The 20,481-nt window shown below is 47.4% G+C and overlaps 1 protein-coding gene across 1 annotated transcript; it reads right to left on the bottom strand.

The window, feature by feature from the left end:
• Positions 1-677: 677 nt before the first annotated feature.
• LOC307208712 (E3 ubiquitin-protein ligase TRIM7-like) lies at positions 678-15,032 on the bottom strand (the record flags this gene model as incomplete). The annotated part of the gene is made up of 8 exons (XM_079963596.1): positions 678-2,121; positions 5,821-5,847; positions 6,685-6,711; positions 8,946-9,061; positions 9,884-9,906; positions 10,902-11,132; positions 13,415-13,510; positions 14,640-15,032. 8 exons carry the CDS (start codon positions 15,030-15,032, stop codon positions 1,586-1,588), a joined length of 1,449 nt encoding a protein of 482 aa, XP_079819722.1. The 3' UTR covers positions 678-1,585.
• Between the last annotated feature and the right edge of the window lie 5,449 nt (positions 15,033-20,481).

Raw genomic sequence — 20,481 nt, 5'->3', positions numbered from 1 at the left:
ATTAGTTTACACAATTCTTTATCTTGTTTCCTTATCTTGTTTCTTTAAATTGTTGCTTTTAACTGTGTTTACCAATATTTTATGTTTCATTCTTTTTGTAAACCATTCTAAGATCTCTGCTAAAAGAATCACATGGTGTATAATTTTTATGAAATAAATAAAATGAATAAATACCCAGAAGTGGCTAAAAGCGCCTCCAGACAGTCACTACGTATTTTGTGGTACGTTTGCACCAGAAATTTAGGTTTTAACATTGAAAGCAGGGGTCAGCAACCTTTTTCTGCCAAGGGCTGGTCCACCGTTCCTCGTGTGGTAGACCAGACTATATTTTGAAAAATAATAATAATGAACAAATTCCTATGCCCCACAAATAACCCAGAGATGCATTTTAAATAAAAGCACGCATTCTACTCATGTAAAAATACCAGGCAGGCCCCACAAATAACCTAGAGATGCATTTTTAATAAAAGGACACATTCTACTCATGTAAAAACATGTTGATTCCCGGACTGTCTGCGAGCTGGATTTAGAAGGCGATTGGGCCGGATCTGGCCCCCGGGCCTTAGGTTGCCTACCCCTGATTTAAAGATTTGAGCATTTAAAGTGGAGCTAGTCACCCACCCCAACTCAACAAACCCACTTAATGAAAAAAAGAACCTGACTTTCCTGCAGAAAGTGTCTAAGAAATGCATTAAAAAGTGTGGGCTAACTTAATAACAGGGAGGCATGCATACACTCTGAAAGCCAATAAGGAGATTTATTTATTTATCCATCACCTTTTGAAACGAAAGAGCCACAGAGCGACTTGTGAAAGGTTTAAAGACAAAAAATACAGCAAATATTCAATTGGTTAAGACTAAAGTGTTTATCCGAATAATCCATGAAAGAGTTTTGTTCCCCATCCAACCAGGATGTGGATGAACGCAGAACAAACGTCGGTCTGTCGTTTAACTGCCACACCAGCAAAGCAGAATGAATATTCGGGAAAGACTAGATAAAGCCAAACCTCCATGTAAGCAAATGAGGGCGAATGCTCGATAAATGTGTTGCCCTGAGGGGCCCAGACTGTAGCCTCTTGCTTGGCTCTGAGAAAAGCATATGTTATGTACTGAGTTGAATAGGATCCAAAAGGCAGCAGCCTGATTGGTCCTAGAACAATAGGATTCAGAATGCAGCAGTCTGATTGGTCCACAGGAGCCACCCAATCCAGCTGCAGGTGGAAGTGAATCTGTAACCTGATTGGCCTACAGGTGAATCCCGGAATTAGCCAATCACGTGGGGCCCATTGTGTAAATAATGTATATAAAGCAGACATTCTGGGGGAACTTCCATTCCTCCTCACCACTAAGCGTTGAATAAAGAGCATGAAATCCACTCTCGACTCCGAGTATATTTCAGCAAAGATCTGAGGTGGGGAATCTGTAGCCCCACAGATGTTGGTCATCGTTCCCACCAGCTCCTAGCCAGTATGAGGGATGATGGGAGCATCTGGAGGGGCGACAGATTCCCCACCTCAATGCTTGGAGTCGACAGGGCCTCCATAAATGGTGGTGTGTGTGGTGTAAATAAGGATTCCCCTCAAGATTCAGCAATTCATTGTGACCCCTGAGACCACCTGGAAAAAGGGCAGGATCCTCTCCCCAGAGAAGGAGGCTGAAGAGAAAGCAAAGATCAAGCTATCTGAATTGGCATCAAAAAAGTGGACCTGGCCCCCTTCATAGTCCAGGGACACCCGGATCTTCCTGGGCTCGTGGCTCAAGGCCAAAGGAGTCCACTCAGGGGAAGTTAAAGCAAACAGCTGGCAAGGCCAAGGCGGGCCGTGCGGTCTCTTCCCCACAGCCCAGATGCCTTCCTTCGGACTGAAGCTGAAACACCCCTTCCTCCTGAGGGAAACTCGCGCCACCCCTAAGGCCCACATCGCCCCTTCCTCCTCTTCCACCCCGACTTCCCACCAGTGTCTTCCTGACACAAATCTCTCGCAGCCCAGCACACAGAATTCCCTGTCAAATCTCCCGGGGTTCTCAGGCAGGCCCCGATATCCGTCTTCCCATCTCATGCTGGTCAGGTCCTCTGAGAGAATCAGGAAAGGGTGTGCCGTGTCGGGATCCAGAATCACGTTCACTGAAGGGGAAAAGAGAGAAAAAGGAATGAAGGTGAGCGGCGTTAAAAAAAGAGAGAGAGAAAAGAAAATGTTGAGCTCAGTGGCTGCCAAGTGACCAGGGCCTCCCCAGAGCCATCTACGATACCATACAATACCCTGTGTCCAGGGCAGCTGTTTATCAGCTCCATCTGGTACGCAGACTGAGACCCTACCTGCCCGCGGACTGTCTCGCCAGAGTGGTGCATGCTCTGGTTATCTCCCGCTTGGACTACTGCAATGCACTCTACGTGGGGCTACCTTTGAAGGTGACTCGGAAACTACAATTAATCCAGAATGCGGCAGCTAGACTGGTGACTGGGAGCGGCCGCCGAGACCATATAACACCGGTCTTGAAAGACCTACACTGGCTCCCAGTACGTTTCAGAGCACAATTCAAAGTGTTGGTGCTGACCTTTAAAGCCCTAAATGGCCTCGGTCCAGTATACCTGAAGGAGCCTCTCCACCCCCATCATTCTGTTCAGACACTGAGGTCCAGCTCTGAGGGCCTTCTGGCGGTTCCCTCACTGCGAGAAGTGAGGTTACAGGGAACCAGGCAGAGGGCCTTCTCAGTAGTGGCACCCGCCCTGTGGAACGCCCTCCCACCAAATGTCAAAGAGAAAAATAACTACCAAACTTTTAGAATACATCTAAAGGCAGCCCTGTTTAGGAAAGCTTTTAATGCTTAATAGGCTATTGTATTTTAGTGTTTTCTTGGAAGCCGCCCAGAGTGGCTGGGGGGACCTAGCCAGATGTGTGGGGTATAAATAAATAAATTATTATTATTATTATTATTATTATTATTATTATTATTATTATTCGATATGATACGATAATCTTTATTGTCATTGTCCCATACAGAATGACAAAATTAAAAAATATACCTAGAATCATAGAATCATAGAGTTGGAAGAGACCACAAGGGCCATCGAGTCCAACCCCCTGCCAAGCAGGAAACACCATCAGAGCACTCCTCACATATGGTTGTCAAGCCTCTGCTTAAAGACCTCCAAAGAAGGAGACTCCACCACACTCCTTGGCAGCAAATTCCACTGTCGAACAGCTCTTACTGTCAGGAAGTTCTTCCTAATGCTTAGGTGGAATCTTCTTTCTTGTAGTTTGGATCCATTGCTCCGTGTCCGCTTCTCTGGAGCAGCAGAAAACAACCTTTCTCCCTCCTCTATGTGACATCCTTTTATATAATTGAACATGGCTATCATATCACCCCTTAACCTCCTCTTCTCCAGGCTAAACATGCCCAGTTCCCTAAAACATTCAAAACCAACAAGCCTGCTATCCCAGCTATCCCAACCTGGTTAGCCGCCTAAAAACTCTGATACCCCATTTTTAAATACAATATACTCCCATTGAGACTCCTTACACTGCATTTAAAACCAAAATTGCATTTGGGTAGAAACTGTTTCTCATCTCCTCCTCTTCCTCTGCCTGCTGCTGAACTTGTTCCTTTCCCCCCTCCTTTTGGGACTCGCCCACACTTCCGCTGTTCCCGTACCTACAATGTGTGGGTCCAAGCAGTTTTCCGCTTGGCCCACTCCCTCCCCATGGAAAACCCAAGCGGAAAACTGCTTGGACCCACTCCCTCCCCATGGAAAACCCTTCGCCCGAAGATTCTAAATATTCTGGATATATTCTTTACTGAGTTTGATTATTAGTACAGTTACTCCATTCGTTATTCAAGACGTGATAAGCTACACAAAAAACCCAAAACAATTTAACATCATATAATACTGCTACATTAAGTCTTAAAATCTTTAAGAGTGACTTCCCTCCACCTCATTGCGGCTCCTTACTTCTTCTTTACTTTTTAAACTGTGTTCTTTTTCTTCTTTTAATTCATTGATCTTAATATAATATACATTATCTATGGTTATCTACTTTGAGAAAAGAAAAGGTAAAGGTAAAGGGACCCCCTGACCATTAGGTCCAGTCACGGACGACTCTAGGGTTGCGGCACTCATCTCGCTCTGTAGGCCGAGGGAGCCAACGTTTGTCTGCAGACAGTTTTTCCGGGTCATGTAGCCAGCATGACTAAGCCGCTTCTGGCAAATCAGAGCAGCACACGGAAACGCCGTTTACCTTCCCGCCGGAGCGGTACCTATTTATCTACTTGCACTTTGACAGGCTTTCAAACTGTTAGGTTGGCAGGAGCTGGGACCCAGCAACAGGAGCTCACCCCGTCACGGCGATTTGAACCGCCGACCTTCTGATCGGCAAGCTGTAGGCTCTGTGATTTAGACCACAGCGCCACCCGCATAGTAGTCAAAGCATATTAAGGATTTTGTTCAGGAACAGTGTTTTTCTAAATACACTCTGTAACAATTTTTGGTTTGATTGGTTCCTGATTACCTTTGCCATTTTTGCTAGTTCTAAGTATTCACACAATTTAATTTGCCATTCTTCCTTTGTAGGGTTTTTTTCTCCCTTCTAATTTTTAGCAGTCAGCATTCTCGCTGATTCTTATACCCTTCGTCTGAAGATAACAGGGTGGTTCACAATATAAAAGCACAAAAATGCATGCCCATAACAACCAACAAAAACAGAGGACATCACGGGGTCAGCTCACACCCTCGCTCAGCTTCCACACTGGGAATTTAAAGCAGAACAGTGACACTGAGGGCTTGTCCACACTTGCCTCCCCACCCCACTTTTTCCAGGCACCCTTTCTTCATCCCCAGAGATTTTCCCACAAATACCTGCTCTTTAAAGTGCAATCGGAGCAAATGGCAATCTGCGGGAAAACTTGAATTGACATTTGCTCTGATTGAGAGCTAAAGAGCAGGTTTTCACAAGGAAAGTGGTAGGGCAAAACAAACAAATACTTGGACGCAGAGCTTTTAAGTGCAGAACCTGTGCCGAGGAAGCATGGGGCAAAAGGTAAATATGGATAAGCCCTTAGTTAACTCACTTTTTTATGGTGGGGAATCTATGGTCTGTCTCCCCTCCCTATAAATCAACTCTATCAGTTTAACCCTTCCCTTTTTAATAGCATCACAGCTGAGCCAGTTTCTCCCCACCCCATCAATTGCATCTGAGGAGGATGAATCATAGCTGAGAGTGCAGTAAAGGGGGAGGGAGAATTTGATACTTCCCCTCACATTGTGGTCCCACTGAAAACTTCCCTCTTCACAACATCCGGAGATGGAAAGAGAAGATTCTGCTCACAGGGTTGCAGAATGTTGTTTGGAATCTATTAAGTCTGGAAGAACTGTGATTATATTGGCAATTTAAAGCAGAAGAGCAATGACTGGGTGCTGGCAATTTTAAAAAATGTTTTAACTGATCTTAACATCAAAAATGTTTTTTCCCCCCTTTTTTAAAAAAAAAAGTTTTTATTTTATTTTTAATTTGGTATTTGGTGGTTGGCGTTTAATTTTACTTTGTTGTTTGCCTCCCTGGGTTCCACTGGAAGGAACGTCAATATAGGCATTTAAATATAATAATAATAATAATAATAATAATAATAATAATAATAATAATACAATCCACATCTGCAATCTCTGTGAGCCACTACTCTGGTCTGTCTCTATCAGTCAGGTTCTTTGACATTTTTGAAAGAAAGGTGTGTGGAACCACCTGCCAGATGCAACCTCATTATAGATATTTAAGCCTTCATCACCCATCAAGAGTTCCCCCATCTCCTACATTTCCCTGCTAATAGTTACCTTTGCTCAACGTTTCCTTTGCCGGCTCTGTTTTTTGGGAATAAAATGTGGACAAATGTGAAGTGAGATAATAATACATATAGCAAGTATGTCAGTTCATGAAAAAAAAAAAAGAACGACGAAAGAAACACAGAATACTGAGATGAGCATTTTAATTAGAAACCTAGGAAGCCATATAACAAGGCTGAGTGTAAGAATCACAGAACTGCAGAATTGGAAGGGACCCCAAAGGGCATGTAGTCAAACTCCCTGCAATCTAATTTAGTATTGTCTACACCAGAGGTTTTCAACCTTTTGGAGTCCACGGTTGCCTTGAGCAACCACAGTGGTACCTCAGGTTACAGGTGCTTCAGGTTACAGACTCCGCTAACCCAGAAATAGTACCTCAGGTTAAGAACTTTACCTCAGGATGAGAACAGAAATCGTGTGGCAGGAGCAGTGGGAGGCCCCATTAGCTAAAGTGGTACCTCAGGTTAAGAACAGTTTCAGGTTAAGAACGGACCTCCGGAACGAATTAAGTACTTAACCTGAGGTACCACTGTACATTCTTTCAGCGGCTTCCCTGTGGGGCTCAAGAGCCCAGTTTTTCGCCTCTTGCCTGCAGAGCTGGCAGCCTCTTACCCTTTTCTGAACACCCTCCCTTGTGGAGGGTTCCCTCAGCCTCCTCTCCTCTCTCGTCTCCCCTCTCCTTAGGAGTCCTCCAGGCAACCTCACCAAAACCCAAAACTACATAATTTCCTCCCCACCTTTCACCTGGAGCAATGCAAACACCTTCCTCTCCCCATCTCTCACTTAAAAAAGGGACTCCTCCCATCGTCTCCCCTCTCCAGAGTTTTGCTTCCCATAAAACTACCACAAAATTACCTTTGCTCAGTGCTTCTTCCAAAGACTCTGTTATGGGAAGGAAAAGAGGACAAATTTACTCCAGGTGAGGCACACAGCAACATGAGTCAATCACAAAATAACTCCGTATGACCAGCATTTAAATAACACTAGTGAACAAATTTATGCTTTTTTTAAAAAAAAAAAATTGAAAACTGCTTTAGGTGTAAAGGGAAGCAACTTGATGGGGAGGAAGAATCAAAGGAGAAGAAGGAGAGTTTGGATTTGATATCCCGCTTTATCACTACCCAAAGGAGTCTCAAAGCAGCTAACATTCTCCTTTCCCTTCCTCCCCCACAACAAACACTCTGTGAGGTGAGTGGGGCTGAGAGACTTCAGAGAAGTGTGACTGGCCCAAGGTCACCCAGCAGCTGCATGTGGAGGAGCGGGGAAGCTAACCCAGTTCACCAGATTACGAGTCTACTGCTCTTAACCACTACACCACACTGGCTCCATGGCTATGTTCTCCCTCTACTGTCAGAAGCAGCATGGCTGTGAATACCAGTCAACAGTGAACTGCAGATCAGGAGAGCACTGCTGCACTCTGTTCCTGTTTATGGACTTGCCAGAAACATCTGGTTGGCCCCTGGGAGAAAAGGATGCTGGACTAGATTGGCCATTGCCCTGATCCAGCAGGTTCTCCTGATGTTCTTATGTTTACGTTATATTCTTGTACAAATGGGCTTTTGCTTTTCAAATATTGCTCCAAAGAAGTGGGTGGGTGCATTAATGCAGTGTTTCCCAACCTTTGGCCTCTAGCTGTTTTTGGACTACACTTCCCATCATCCCTAACCACTGGTCTTGCTCGCTAAGTATGATGGGAGTTGTAGTCCAAAAACAGCTGGAGACCCAAGGTTGGGAAACACTGCATTAATGGATACTTAAGTTGCCAGACAACAGATTCTGCCCCCTCCATTTCCATGTCCACCAGGAGAAATGCTCTAGTCCAGAGATAGCTGAGGTTCTCCAGATGTTGCAGTGTCAGGAGCTCAGCCTACACTCGAGTAGGACCATGCCCAACTGGCATGTTCTTTCCCCCCTGGTCTTTCGTTCGGGAGCTTCAAAAGCTTTCTTCAGCCCAAACATCACAGCGACCAATGCCAACCGACGCCGGCACGCTTAGGGATCCGCAGAGTTTGCGCACCTTGCGTGACAGACCTCAGCAACTCAGCGTTTTGGGTAACCTACTTTATTTACATATAAACACGCACAGAGCACTGCAACATGGCTCCCTCTCTCTCTAGCATCAGACAGCAAAGAGAAAAAGAACAAAGGACAATAGTCCCACTTCACGGAACACAGTAACAAAGTTACTGCCCGCAAAGTTGATGGGCATTCCCATTCGAATGGTGTGTGTGTGTGTGTGTGTGTGTGTGTGTGCGTGCACACTGTGTCATGTGATCAGTGGGGCAGGGCTTACCTGGGCCCCACAATACAGTGGTGCCTCGCAAGACGAAATTAATCCGTTCCGTGAGGCTCTTCGTATAATGGTTTTTTCGTCTTGCGAAGCAAGCCCATTGACAGCTTAGCGGATTAGCGCTATTAGCGGTCTAGCGGCTTTTAGCGATCAGCTGTTAAGCGGCTTATCAGCGGATCAGCTGATAAGCGGCTTAGCGGCTTAGGAAAAGGGGGAAAAGGGGGGGGGGGAAACGCAGGAACTCACAAGACATTTTCGTCTTGCGAAGCAAGCCCATAGGGAAATTCGTCTTCCGAAGCGCCTCCAAAACGGAAAACCCTTTCGTCTAGCGGGTTTTCCGTCTTGCGAGGCATTCGACTTGCGGGGCACCACTGTATTTTATTCAAGTTGGCATCCCTGATAAGCCAGTATAATGTGGTCTAGTCTGTGGGTCTCCAAATTCTGGGAGACCCTCATTCCTCTTACAGAGCTACAGTTCTCGGAAGGATTTGATTGTTAAACCACTTCCAGAATTGTAGCTTTGTGAAGTGAGAAGATGTCTCTGCACTTTTGACAAGGTACCATTCCCAGGATTCCTGGGGGGTCGGAAGCCATGACTGTTAAAGTGATCTAATAACAGTGCTTCAAATGTATGGTGCAGAGGTGGCCTTTGATGAGGAGGATCCTTTTACGGAAGACACCCTGAGCCCCATTTTAGGAAACAGGAAGAGATGTGACACAGCCTCACTTGTCCGACACCTGGGACATTGCAGAGAAAGCCAGCCCCTCACTTTGCATGCACCCAATCTGGAAAACCCGCCCGCCTCCTACAGCTGTCCGCCAATACCTTCAATTTCTTCCATGACCTTTTTGAGAACCAGTCTTTTATGAGAGTAACTTCTGAGTCCTTCCTCAGGCCCTGGAGAAAGCTCCACCACCTGCCTCAGTTGCCCCTCCTGATACCTGGAAAGAAGTTGAGAGCCAGTTAAAAGAGTGGTTTGAAAGCACTGTCTCCTCCTGCAGGCCTGAATCACAAGGGATCCATTACCCTACAGATATTGTTGGACTACAACTCCCATCAGCCCCAGCCAGCATGGGCAATGGTCAGGCATGATCAGAGCTGTAGTTCAGCAGCACCAGAAGAACCGCAGGTTCCCTTATCCCATCGCAGCATGAAGCGGCAGACTGGATATTTTATTTACTCGTGACAAGGTTCCTTCAGCAATACCTCAGTTTTCGAATGTCTCCATTGTCGAACATTTCGGTTTATGAAAGCCGTAAACCCGGAAGCAAATGCTTCGGTTTCTGAACACGCCTCGGAAGTTGAATACGCCACGCAGCTTCTGCTGTGTGCAAGATCCTGAAGCCTAATTGTCGACTGTTTTGGGTTCTTGAAAGTTTCAGAACTCAAACGGTCTTCCAGAATGGATTACATTCGAAAACCGAGATACCACTGTAATTGGTGAGTGAGTGTTAGAGAGCGAGACAAAGTGAAAGAGAAAGTGAAAGAGAGAGGGGGGGGAATCCACTGCTCAAAACCTTCACTTCCTTTTGACCTCACTGTTTACGATACTGCCCCTCCCTCTCCAACTATGCAGCTATGTACCTGAAACTCATGGTAACAAGATCAGGTATCTGATCAAGGGAACAGTCATCCATGAAAGCTTACATGCCCTAATAAATCCATTTGTCTTTAAAGGTTTCGCAATATCCTTTGTTGCTTTTGCTGCAAGAGACTATCAAAACCAGAAAGAACAGCAAGCGGAGAGAGTAAGAGTCACATACCTGCTCAGGGTCTTTTTTATGTCCTGAAAGAAAGAGAGAAATGGGTCTCAGGTAGGGACAGGTGCATCTGTTAATTCCACTTTCCTGCAGCTTCTGATTTTTGCAGCCCTAAATGCAGTTTTCAATGTTTCCAAAACTATTTGCGATGGAAGTCCTTCATGGAAATTCATCAGTCTCCTAATGATGTGCATTTTTCTATACATTCCCCCCCTCAAGTATACACATTTTTGTACATCCATTTCCCTTAATATAATGCATTTTGACGCTATTTTCATGGACGTATACATTTTTACCTTATTATAGGCATTTTTGTACAGTGTTTTGCTGGAGACGTGCGTGGCAAAATTGAGAGACGTGCACATTTTGAAGGATGGCTGTGTCATCCTTGCTTCAGACTTGTTTAATAATTATTATACAGTGGACGCTTGGGTTGCGAACATGATCCGTGTGGAAGGCATGTTTGCGACCCACAGCGTTCCTAACATGCACCTGCACATCTGCACATGCACGGGTTGAAATTCGGTGCTTCTGCGCATGCAAGACCGCTGAAACCAGGAACTAACCCGTTCCAGTAATTCTGGGTTTTGGCGGTCCGCAACCCGAAAAAATGCAACCTGACGCGGCTGTAACCCGAGGTATGACTGTACAGTGGCACCTCAGGTTAAGTACTTAATTCATTCTGGAGGTCCATTCTTAACTTGAAAGTGTTCTTAACCTGAAGCACCACTGTAGCTAAGGGGGCCTCCTGCCACACCTATGGAGCGCAATTTCTGTTCTCATCCTGAAGCAAAGTTCTTAACCCAAGGTACTATTTCTGGGTTAGCGGAGTCTGTAACCTGAAGCGTATGTAACCTGAAGCATATGTAACCTGAGGTACCACTGTACAGTGTTAGAAGCTGAGATAGGAAAGATAGGAGGTAAATGACTCCTTAAACCTAGGTTATGAGTGCAACAATGGAATGTCTAGGCGCGATTTTCATAACAAGGGAGTGGGATCCATCTCTGTCTCAAGTCTCACCTGCAAGAATTTGCTGTCTGGCTGCTGCCTCTTGCTCTCCATGTCACTGATAAGCATGTTGAGGCGCAAAGACTCATCGGAGAGGCTGGCAACATTTTCTTTCCATGTCTTCTCAACCTCTCTCTCCAGATCTCTAAGCTGGGCCAGCCAACGGCGCTCGTTTTCCTTAAGGAACTTCTGCATTTGCTTGAAAACACACCCGATATTGAGTTTCTCCACTCCCACCTGTGACTAGAGCGGCAAGGGGGGAAAGAGACATAATGAATGGTGGCAAACAGGGGAATAGGAGACTGGGTTGTATCCAACACTGTTGTCCCACTTGCACAACACACTTTTGTTCACACAACAGAATTCCCCTTTCCTTTTCTACAACCCCCAGGCGACCTCAAATCTGCTCCAGGGGGATAGGGGAACTTCCAGAGCAGATTTTTAGGGGGGATGAGTGGGGAGGACATAAAACCCCTCCAAATTAAGCAACAGTGTGTGCCTGTAGCAATGAATTACAGTGGTACCTCGGGTTAAGTACTTAATTTGTTCTGGAGGTCCGTTCTTAACCTGAAACTGTTCTTAACCTGAGGTAACACTTTAGCTAATGGGGCCTCCCGCTTCTGCCACGCGACTTCTGTTCTCATCCTGAAGCAAAGTTCTTAACGTGAAGCAATATTTCTGGGTTAGCAGAGTCTGTAACCCGGAGCGTCTGTAACCTGAAGCGTATGTAAGCCGAGGTACCACTGTAATTTGGCACATGACGCTTCCCTTCCTCCAGCAAGTACTGACGGTCTCCACAAGATCCGTACCCATGTATTCTCTTAAAAGGCTTTCTGGACACCTTATACCTCAACAGCCTGCTACGTCCAGCGGCGGAAGAAGCCTCTTGGGCACACGGGGCGGCATGCCAAGGGGTGGTGCAAACTGCCCACAGGGGCAAGGCGAACCGCCCATAGGGACGTGGTGCGCACGGGGGACAGGATGGGACTGCACGGCACGGCCACTGTCCGCCCACTGCCTCCCCCCAGCTGTAGGTCAGCTGAGGCCCCACGGTGCACCCTGTCTCTACTGGCACCACATGTACTGTCCCGTCCCTATGGGCATCCCTATTGGCGTGGCGGTGATCCACTCAGGGGGGGATTTTGTCACCCCCCCTCAGGGAGACACCTGGGGCAGACCGCCTGCACTGCACCGCCCGTTCTCCACCACTGGCTATGTCGGTACAAAATGTGCATTGAGGATAGTTTAAATTGCTTGTTTTACATTGCGTTTTGAATAAATGTTGCCTCAGGAGAATGAGGAAAATTCTCAGGGATGATTCACACCCTGGCTGGCACTTTCTTGATCTCCTGCCCTCAGGAATAAGATACAGAAGCATGATTCGTCGCACCAACAGGGTAAAGAACAGCTTCTATCCATGGGCTGTTAGGCTGCTGAATGAAAAGATCACAACAGGGCAACAGACTTTCGGGTTTGGTGGGTGTGCGTCAGTAGTAAACAAGGGGAATGAAGACTAAGAGAGCTGAGTGGGGGGTGCTCATGTAATCTCACTGTATACAAGTTGTACAAGTGACAATAAAGTATTTCAATTTGAAAATGTCTGGGGGAGCATCTGCTTTCCATGTGTCCACAATGACAAGAATGAGCTTGTGTGAAATTTGTAGTACAGTCGTCCCTTGGAAGTTTAATGGAATCTGTTCCGGAAGTCCGTTCAAATTCCAAAACGTTCAAAAACCTAATCGTGGCTTCTGATTGGCTGCAGGAAGCTCCGGCAGCCAATCAGAAGCCGCGGAAGCTCTGTCGGATGTTTGGGTTCCAAAAGAATGTTCGCAAACCAGAACAATCACTTCTGGGTTTGTGGCGTTTGGGAGCCAAAACGTCCGAGTTCCCAGGTGTTCAGGATCCAAGGTACGACTGTACTTGGGTCTTTGGTGGAAGATAGCATTTCCTTGTTGTCACCTGTATAATCAAAGGGCTTTGGATGTCACATAGCAACACAGAAAGCTGCCTTATACTGAGGAAAACCATTGGCCCATCTAAGTGTTGTCCACAGTGTCTGGCAGCACCTCTCCATGATTTCAGAAAGAGTTTGCTCCCAGCCCTACGTGGAGATGCACATAATAGAAATTGGGACTTTCAGCATCAAAAGATGCTCTACCATTGGGCTATGGGCTGCCCTTCTCCAAACCATGGGGGGGGGCAATGAATTGAACACCAACAGGTGAGTTCACACAAGCCTGTAGGCCACTTGTCAATTAGTTAGCAGTCAACAGCTTGCTGAATGCGTGAACGGGCTGCATGGTTGTGTCCTCTGTAACCCCAACAATCCTTTGCACATACAAGGAACCACTTAGTGCCACCAGCCACCCAGTAGAGAACTTGCATGTTTTGGACCAGCCATGTTGGTACGGAGGAACAACACATGGTGCTCATGCTGAACGCAAAGAGATGTTTGCTGCCTCGAGGACTGAGCCGCCCAGTTCATTCTCATCCCCAGTACTGGAGCTGGAGGAACAAACACCTACTAAATATTTCTGCTTCTTCTCATCTTCAGCCTGTTCCCGGTACAAAATGTTTTCTCTCTTTTTCTCCAGGGCCTGGAGCTGGGCCTCGATTTTCCCCTGCACAAACAGAAGAAAAAAAAGACTTTTGCTTAGTCAGCCAGTCCAGTTCCCCCGACTGAGTTCCTTATAAAGCCAAGTCTGATCCGATGGACTGTAGATGAGGCCCAGCTCTTAATTTCAAAGCTTCCTGGTGTTGGCTGCTGGGGCAACGACAACAACAACATCACCACCAACACAATCCTCTTGTGATTCGCTACATGACCCCACCTCTATTTTGCATACTTAGATTGTAGGTCTTTCGTTTATTTAAATACTTAAAAACTTTATATGCCGCTTAACTACAATTATTATTAAACATTTGGGAATCAAGAGGCCTTTCCTTTTTTTTTAAATAGATATTTATTAGAGTTTTTCATAATAAAACAAATATCACAATCAGAAAAAAGAAAAGAAAAAACAGAAAAAAGACAATCAAAAATAACACAGCAAAAACAACAAAAAACAAAGAAAAAATTATTCCTTACTTACTATCTTTGTAACCCTCTTTCCTGACTTCCTCACATCTCCCTTTTCTGTGTTCCCCTTTACACAATCAAATTCAGCAATTTCCTACCCTCTTTCCAATCTTATACCCTAAGAGGCCTTTCCAACCTATTGCAAATCACCTACAGTTCCACCAGAAGATCCCAAACTACCTTCTGCCTAGGTAAAGGACCCCTGACTGTTAAGTCCAGACTCTGGGGTTGCGGCACTCATCTCGCTTTACTGGCTGAGGGAGCCGACGTTTATCCACAGACAGTTTTTCCGGGTCACGTGGCCAGCATGACGAAGCCGCTTCAGGCAAAACCAAAGCAGCGCACGGAAACGCCGTTTACCTTCCCGCCAGAGTGGTGCCTATTTATCTACTTGCACTTTGAGGTGCTTTCAAACTGCTAGGTGGGCAGGAGCAGGGACCAAACAACGGGAGCTCCCCACATCGCGGGGATTTGAACTGCCGACCTTCTGATCGGCAAGTCCTAGGCTCTGTGGTTTAACCCACAGCGCCACCCGCGTCCCACCTTCTGCCTAGCGCTGGCTTAAATAAAAGAACAGCAATGCTCTCCACACCATGTACCATTTCAGACTCATCTATTGTGTCTCCTCCTGCTCTATCTATCTGGACCCCCAAACACTGGCAATTCCCTACCTTATACTCCTGGGCAGCCTCCTGCACAGGGACAACATGATGATCTCGGTGCTCCTTGGAGAGGTTGCAGATCACGCATATGAGGACCTGGTCATCCTTGCAGAAGAGTTTGCAGGGTTCCTGGTCCCCCTTACACAGCTCAGCGTTTTTCCCCTCCTCAATTTTCCTGATTATTTCGACCAAGTTTGCCAATTTCCTGTTGGGCTTGAATTGCCGTGGCTTCAAGGCTGCTCTGCACTGAGGGCAAAAAGGGATCTTCTCCCGCCATTCTCTGAGGCAGGCTCGGCAAAAATTGTGCCCGCAGTTTGTAGTCACTGGATCTCTGAAGTACTCCAGGCAGATGGAGCAAGTCACTTCTTCGCGAAGCTGCTTCTCAGGGGTTCCAGCTGCCATGGCTGCCTCTCTCTGGGTGAAACGACAACCTTGCTTTCGTTTTCTGATTCCTGTTAGTGCCAAGGTGTTTACTTTCCTGCTTCTGCTTCAAGGGAGGGCAAGCTCTGGGGCGTACAAGAGCCCCACTGAGGGTAACAATGGATTAAGCCTTGCCTTTATTGTGCTCGCCACATCTATTTTTAATAATGAATTGGGGAGGGCAATAGCTCCTTTTGGTTTCTGTTATGTTCCTTCTCCTCCCTCCCTTTAACGGATAAACAACTCTGTCCTTCCCCGGCCCCTCTGAGGAGTTGAGACAGTGAGCTGAGGTTTCTCACAATCCCTTTCTTTCTTTTTTTTCAATAGATTTTTATTGAGATTTTAAAGGTTACAAAAAGAAAAAAATAAAGAACATATTTAAACAGAAAAAAACAAAGGGAAAAAAACAGAAAAAAGATGCAGATAATTAAAAAAAATATCAATCCTTTACATAACTTTCTTTCCTTTGCTTATTTCCTTGACCTCCTCACACTTCCCTTTTTTTGTATTCTAATTCAATTAGATATTTCAGCAAATCCTTTCCATCTTTATTTCTATCCTAATGATTTATCTTAATATACTATAATTTAACGTTCTGTTCTTTCACCAATTAACAATCCATTTTTACTTAATCCTTTATATCATTTCTGCTAAAACCACATTACTTCATTCCAACATCCTTCTAGCATTCCTTAATTTTACAATGTTTCTGTAGATAAACTTTAAATTTCTTCCAATCTTCTTCCACCAACTCTTCTCCTTGGTCTCGGATTCTGCCAGTCATTTCCGCCAGTTCCATATAGTCCACTCACAATCCCTTTCTTACTTCCTTAACAAAAGCGTCAAACCCCTGTCTCAAGAAAGAGGGAAGTGGCGTTCCCTTTGTCTGTATAAATCTTTTTTTTTTTTTTTTTTAAAACCCTTTAAATTTAGTTTTACAGTGGTGCCTCGGGTTACAGACGCTTCAGGTTACAGACTCCACTAACCCAGAAGTAGTACCTCAGGTTAAGAACTTTACCTCAGGATGAGAACAGAAATCGCACAGCGGCGGGGGAGGCCCCATTAGTTAAAGTGGTACCTCAGGTTAAGAACAGTTTCAGGTTAAGAACGGACCTCTGGAACGAATTAAGTTCTTAACCCGAGGTACCACTGTATTAGCTAAACAGAAGGACAAGAACAACAAAACAGCAGTGGTGAGAGAATCAAGGGTCATTGTGCTCCTAAATGTGGGTGTTGCTTGGTTCTTAAGGGTGAGCCAACCTGTCCTTTCTGAGTTCATGGTGTCATGTTTTTCTAGCCTTTTAGTTGCAGAGCCATCTTTCCCATAGGGCTTAGTGGCATGTTGCGCCACGGCACCGGCATCTCAGGGGTGCCCCAGCGAGTGGGGGAGCAGCGCGGCTTTGCCGGCGGCCTTCCCTTTCCCTGCACACCTGGGCGCGCAGCTTGGCCCCCTAGCCTCCTGTGCATGGCAGGAGGGCGGGAGGGGAGCCCCGAATAGGCGGGTGGGAATGGTTTTGAAGGGGACGCTGGAGTCTCTCTCAGCAGCTCCCTGTCAAAGCTCTCCACCAACAAGTGTAGATCCTGTCCCTCCCTTTTCGGTGCAGCGGCTTCCCAGGGGCAGAAGGGAAGCAGACCTGTCCTTAGCTGTGCCCAAGTGCACTTTTATTTCTTCCTTACGTAGCGTTGCGAAATGCAGTGGGCTGAACATGCACACCCCGTACGCTGCATGTGTGGTTGTGGGCGAGGACAATCTGCTGCTGTCCCACCACACCCACTCACTTTGAGGGGACCGGGGGCAACCGGGGTTGGCGTCTTTTGAAAGTTTTTAGAGTTTCCCATAATACTGTATAGTGTTTCTCAGCCTTGGACCTCCAGCGTGAACTTAGCCAAGGGGGGGGAGGAGGAGGGGCAGCTGCCCCTCCCCAGATCAAGTAAAATAATAGAAATACTGAACTAACTGACCAATCACGTCAGTTCTGCCCCCCCATCAAGTCCTGCCCCCCCCAATAAAAACCCTGGCTATGCCCATGACCTCCAGCTGTTTTTGGACTACAACTCCCACCATCCTTGACCACTGGTCCCGCTAGCTAGGGATGATGGGAGTTGTAGTCCAAAAACAGCTGGAGGCCCAAGTTTGAGAAACACTGGCGTAATACATTTCTAGATGCATCCTCAAAACATCGTAGATATGTCACAGAAAAGGTTTGATGTCAGGCAGAAATCTGAGATCCAGACACACCCCTGTCAATCAAGTATAGGTGTTTTGGTTTTTTTGCTTACTCCATTACAGTACAATAAAAAGTACAATTCCTTACTTCCTGAGTCATGTCAGATACACCCCATTGTCCTGTTAGGGTTTAATTTCACTATGGGATGAGTAAGTATTGTGAATGAGATCGTTACCCGTCTGGCAGGATATCACCGGTTATGACTCCTTGGAAAGGTTCTGCGGATCTGATTGTACATCTTGGGGATTATGGAGTGGACTTACTAACCCCTCTCCTGAAACCTCATTTCCCTGGGTCCTTAATGCCATTGGATCAGAGAAGATTGATACAACGAGTGATTTCTTATGCACTTTTAAAGTTTTCTCATATTGAGCCAATATGTAGATCCAGTGAATCACTATGTTTGCCATATTCATTGATTTCCTGTGTTGTCCTGGAGTGGCAGACTCCTTCTGCAAACTGAGCTGGCCTCCCTAGACAGATGCAATGCCTTTGCAGATAGATATGTTGCTGTCATTTTCCTCTTGACCCTACGGGCTGCTGTTGCGTGGCTCTCAGGGATCTGAGCAGAGAGGCACTTCATGAATGGAGTTTTGAACCTAAATGAATGAGGCTTGAGGAAGCCCTTAAGGTAAAGGTAAAGGGACCCCTGACCATTAGGTCCAGTCGTGACCGACTCTGGGGTTGCGGAACTCATCTCGCTTTATTGGCAGAGGGAGCCGGCATACAGCTTCCGGGTCATGTAGCCAGCATGACTAAGCTGCTTCTGGCGATCCAGAGCAGTGCACAGAAACGCCGTTTACCTTCCCGCTGGACCGGTACCCATTTATCTACTTGCACTTTGACATGCTTTCAAACTGCTAGGTGGGCAGGAGTAGAGACTGAGCAACAGGAGCTCACCCCGTCTTGGGGATTCGAACCACCGACCTTCCGATCGGCAAGCGCTAGGCTCAGTGGTTTACACCACAGCGCCACCCGCATCCCTTCTGCACCCACGTCCCTTCTTCCCAGATTGTTAGATATCCCGTAGTCTGTCCCCAGGACAGGTGAGGCTGCTAATCCCTTAGTTTCAAGGCTGCTGATCCCTTATTTTCAAATCTGAAAGTTGACAGCTATGCCTCAGCCTGGCAGGGAGCAGAGCACTGGCCGGGGCGCTCCTTTTGCATGTCCCTGCATCCACCAAAATCAGCTGGAGAGCTAAGTCTGGGAAACACTGATGTATTTAGAAATAAAAATCCTAGAAGCCTCCCTGGCATGAAAAACAACCATGTAACAACTCTTGGGCCGCAGCCTTTTCAAGGTCTCCCTCAAGGCAACTTTGCCCGCAGGATTTCCCCCACGCTCAACCCTCGCTCCCGGAGCCAACCAATCGCAGCGCGCCCCGCCAGGCACGAGCCCGGTCTCTAAGCTGCCAGACGCTCCGAAGGCTGCCTTTGCCCATCAAGGGCACGCTTGCACCTGCCGGGCTCCGACGGCACTGCGCAGGCGCAACACACAGCTGGGACCCAACCCTGCCTAGGAAAACGTCGCCTTCGGGGAAGGGGCGTGGCTTACCCGGGCCGAACCTTGAAGAGGCCCCGCCCCCCGCCGCCAGTCTTAGTTTGGTTCCTGCTCGCCACGTGCGTCTTCGCTCCTGTTTTTTCGACGGCGCGTCCGCAGAGGCAAGGCAAGAGCTCCGCGGCGGAAGGGAAGAAAGGAGCGGGACAGGGCTTCTTTGCCTTCCCACCCGCCACCCCCAAGGCAGTGGGAAGGAGAGGGCGGTGGGCGTCCTGGGCGCTGCAATAAGCGCGGGCGGTATCTGCGCAGGAGGGCGTCTGCTGCCTGCAAGCGAAGCCTGGAGACGGGAGAGGAAATGTGGGAACCATCGGAGCTTTCTGGTGGGCAGATCCACTCCTGCCCCCAGACTGTTGTCAAAGGTGGGGCGGCCAGGGTGCATTTTGGGGGGGGGGGGTGAACGGGTGCCCTCCGCGCCCGTTTCTCCCCCTTCCTGCTTCAGTAGAGCTCGCAGATGGCCCGGGACGGGGCGCGTCTCTCGGGCGCCTCCCCCAAGTGCGCTTTTTTGCTCGGCTTTCCCTGGCGTTATTCTGGGGCGGAGGCGCCTGCCGTGCCTTCCTGGGAGGCAGCACGGGCTCGGTGGCTTCCCCTGTTCCGCCGGTCTTGGCCCCAGCTCGTGAGCCCCCCCCCCCGCCACCACCTCGTGGGTTTTCTGACCCCGGGGCGCCTCTTAGTTTGGGCCAGGAATTCTGTTTGATTTCCCAAAGGCAAACGCGAGGTGGCCTGGCCCAACAGCCGCGGGCTGTTTCTTCCGACCTGCCCTCCGCGTCTCTGTTCCGGAGTGTGTCCTCGACGGGTCTGTAGCCAACATGCTACATGCTCTCCTTGCAAAATCCTATTACTTTTTTCGGCCCCCCCCCCGTTAGATTTCCGATATGCACCAACCCCAGGTGTTGCATTCCCCATAGTGGCTCTGTGACTCAGGAGTACGCTTAGAATGGCGCCCTATTGCTTAGGTAAAGGTAAGGGACCCCTGACCATTAGGTCCAGTCGTGGCCGACTCTGGAGTTGCGGCGCTCATCTCGCTTTATTGGCCGAGGGAGCCAGCGTACAGCTTCCGGGTCATGTGGCCAGCATGACTAAACTGCTTCTGGCGAACCAGAGCAGAGCACAGAAACGCTGTTCACCTTCCTGCTGGAGTGGTACCTATTTATCTACTTGCACTTTGATGTGCTTTCGAACTGCTAGGTTGGCAGGAGCTGGGACTGAGCAATGGGAGCTCACCCCGTCACGGGGATTTGAACCACTGACCTTCTGATCAGCAAGTCCTAGGCTCTGTGGTTTAACCCACAGCGCCACCTGCGTCCCTTTCCTTATAGCTTGTTAAATTGATTCTATGTGGATGTACCCATTTTTGGCACCGCCTGGTAAAGAGTGGGTTGTAAAGCATAACAATGCAAGATTGAAATTAAAGACAGGTGAACATAACTTCAGTCTAGGACTCTTTACCGTTGTGAAGTACCAATAAGGGGGCACTGCCCTCCCAAGCTGGTGCATAACAGCCTTAAAGCTCTTGAAAACAAAATTAGAAAGTGTCTTTTCACACAAATAATTAGTCCTAATCTCTTCTTGCCCTCCCACAGTTTTGTTTCAGCAGCCATTTATAGTTGCTAGTGTATAAACGTCTCGAAGTCAGAAGCATTAGCTCA

This window comes from Podarcis cretensis, assembly GCF_951804945.1.
Source record: "Podarcis cretensis genome assembly, chromosome: 2".
NCBI lineage: Eukaryota > Metazoa > Chordata > Lepidosauria > Squamata > Lacertidae > Podarcis > Podarcis cretensis.
The sequence above is the reverse complement of the archived record's forward strand: the minus strand, read 5'-3'. Positions and strand labels throughout refer to the sequence as shown.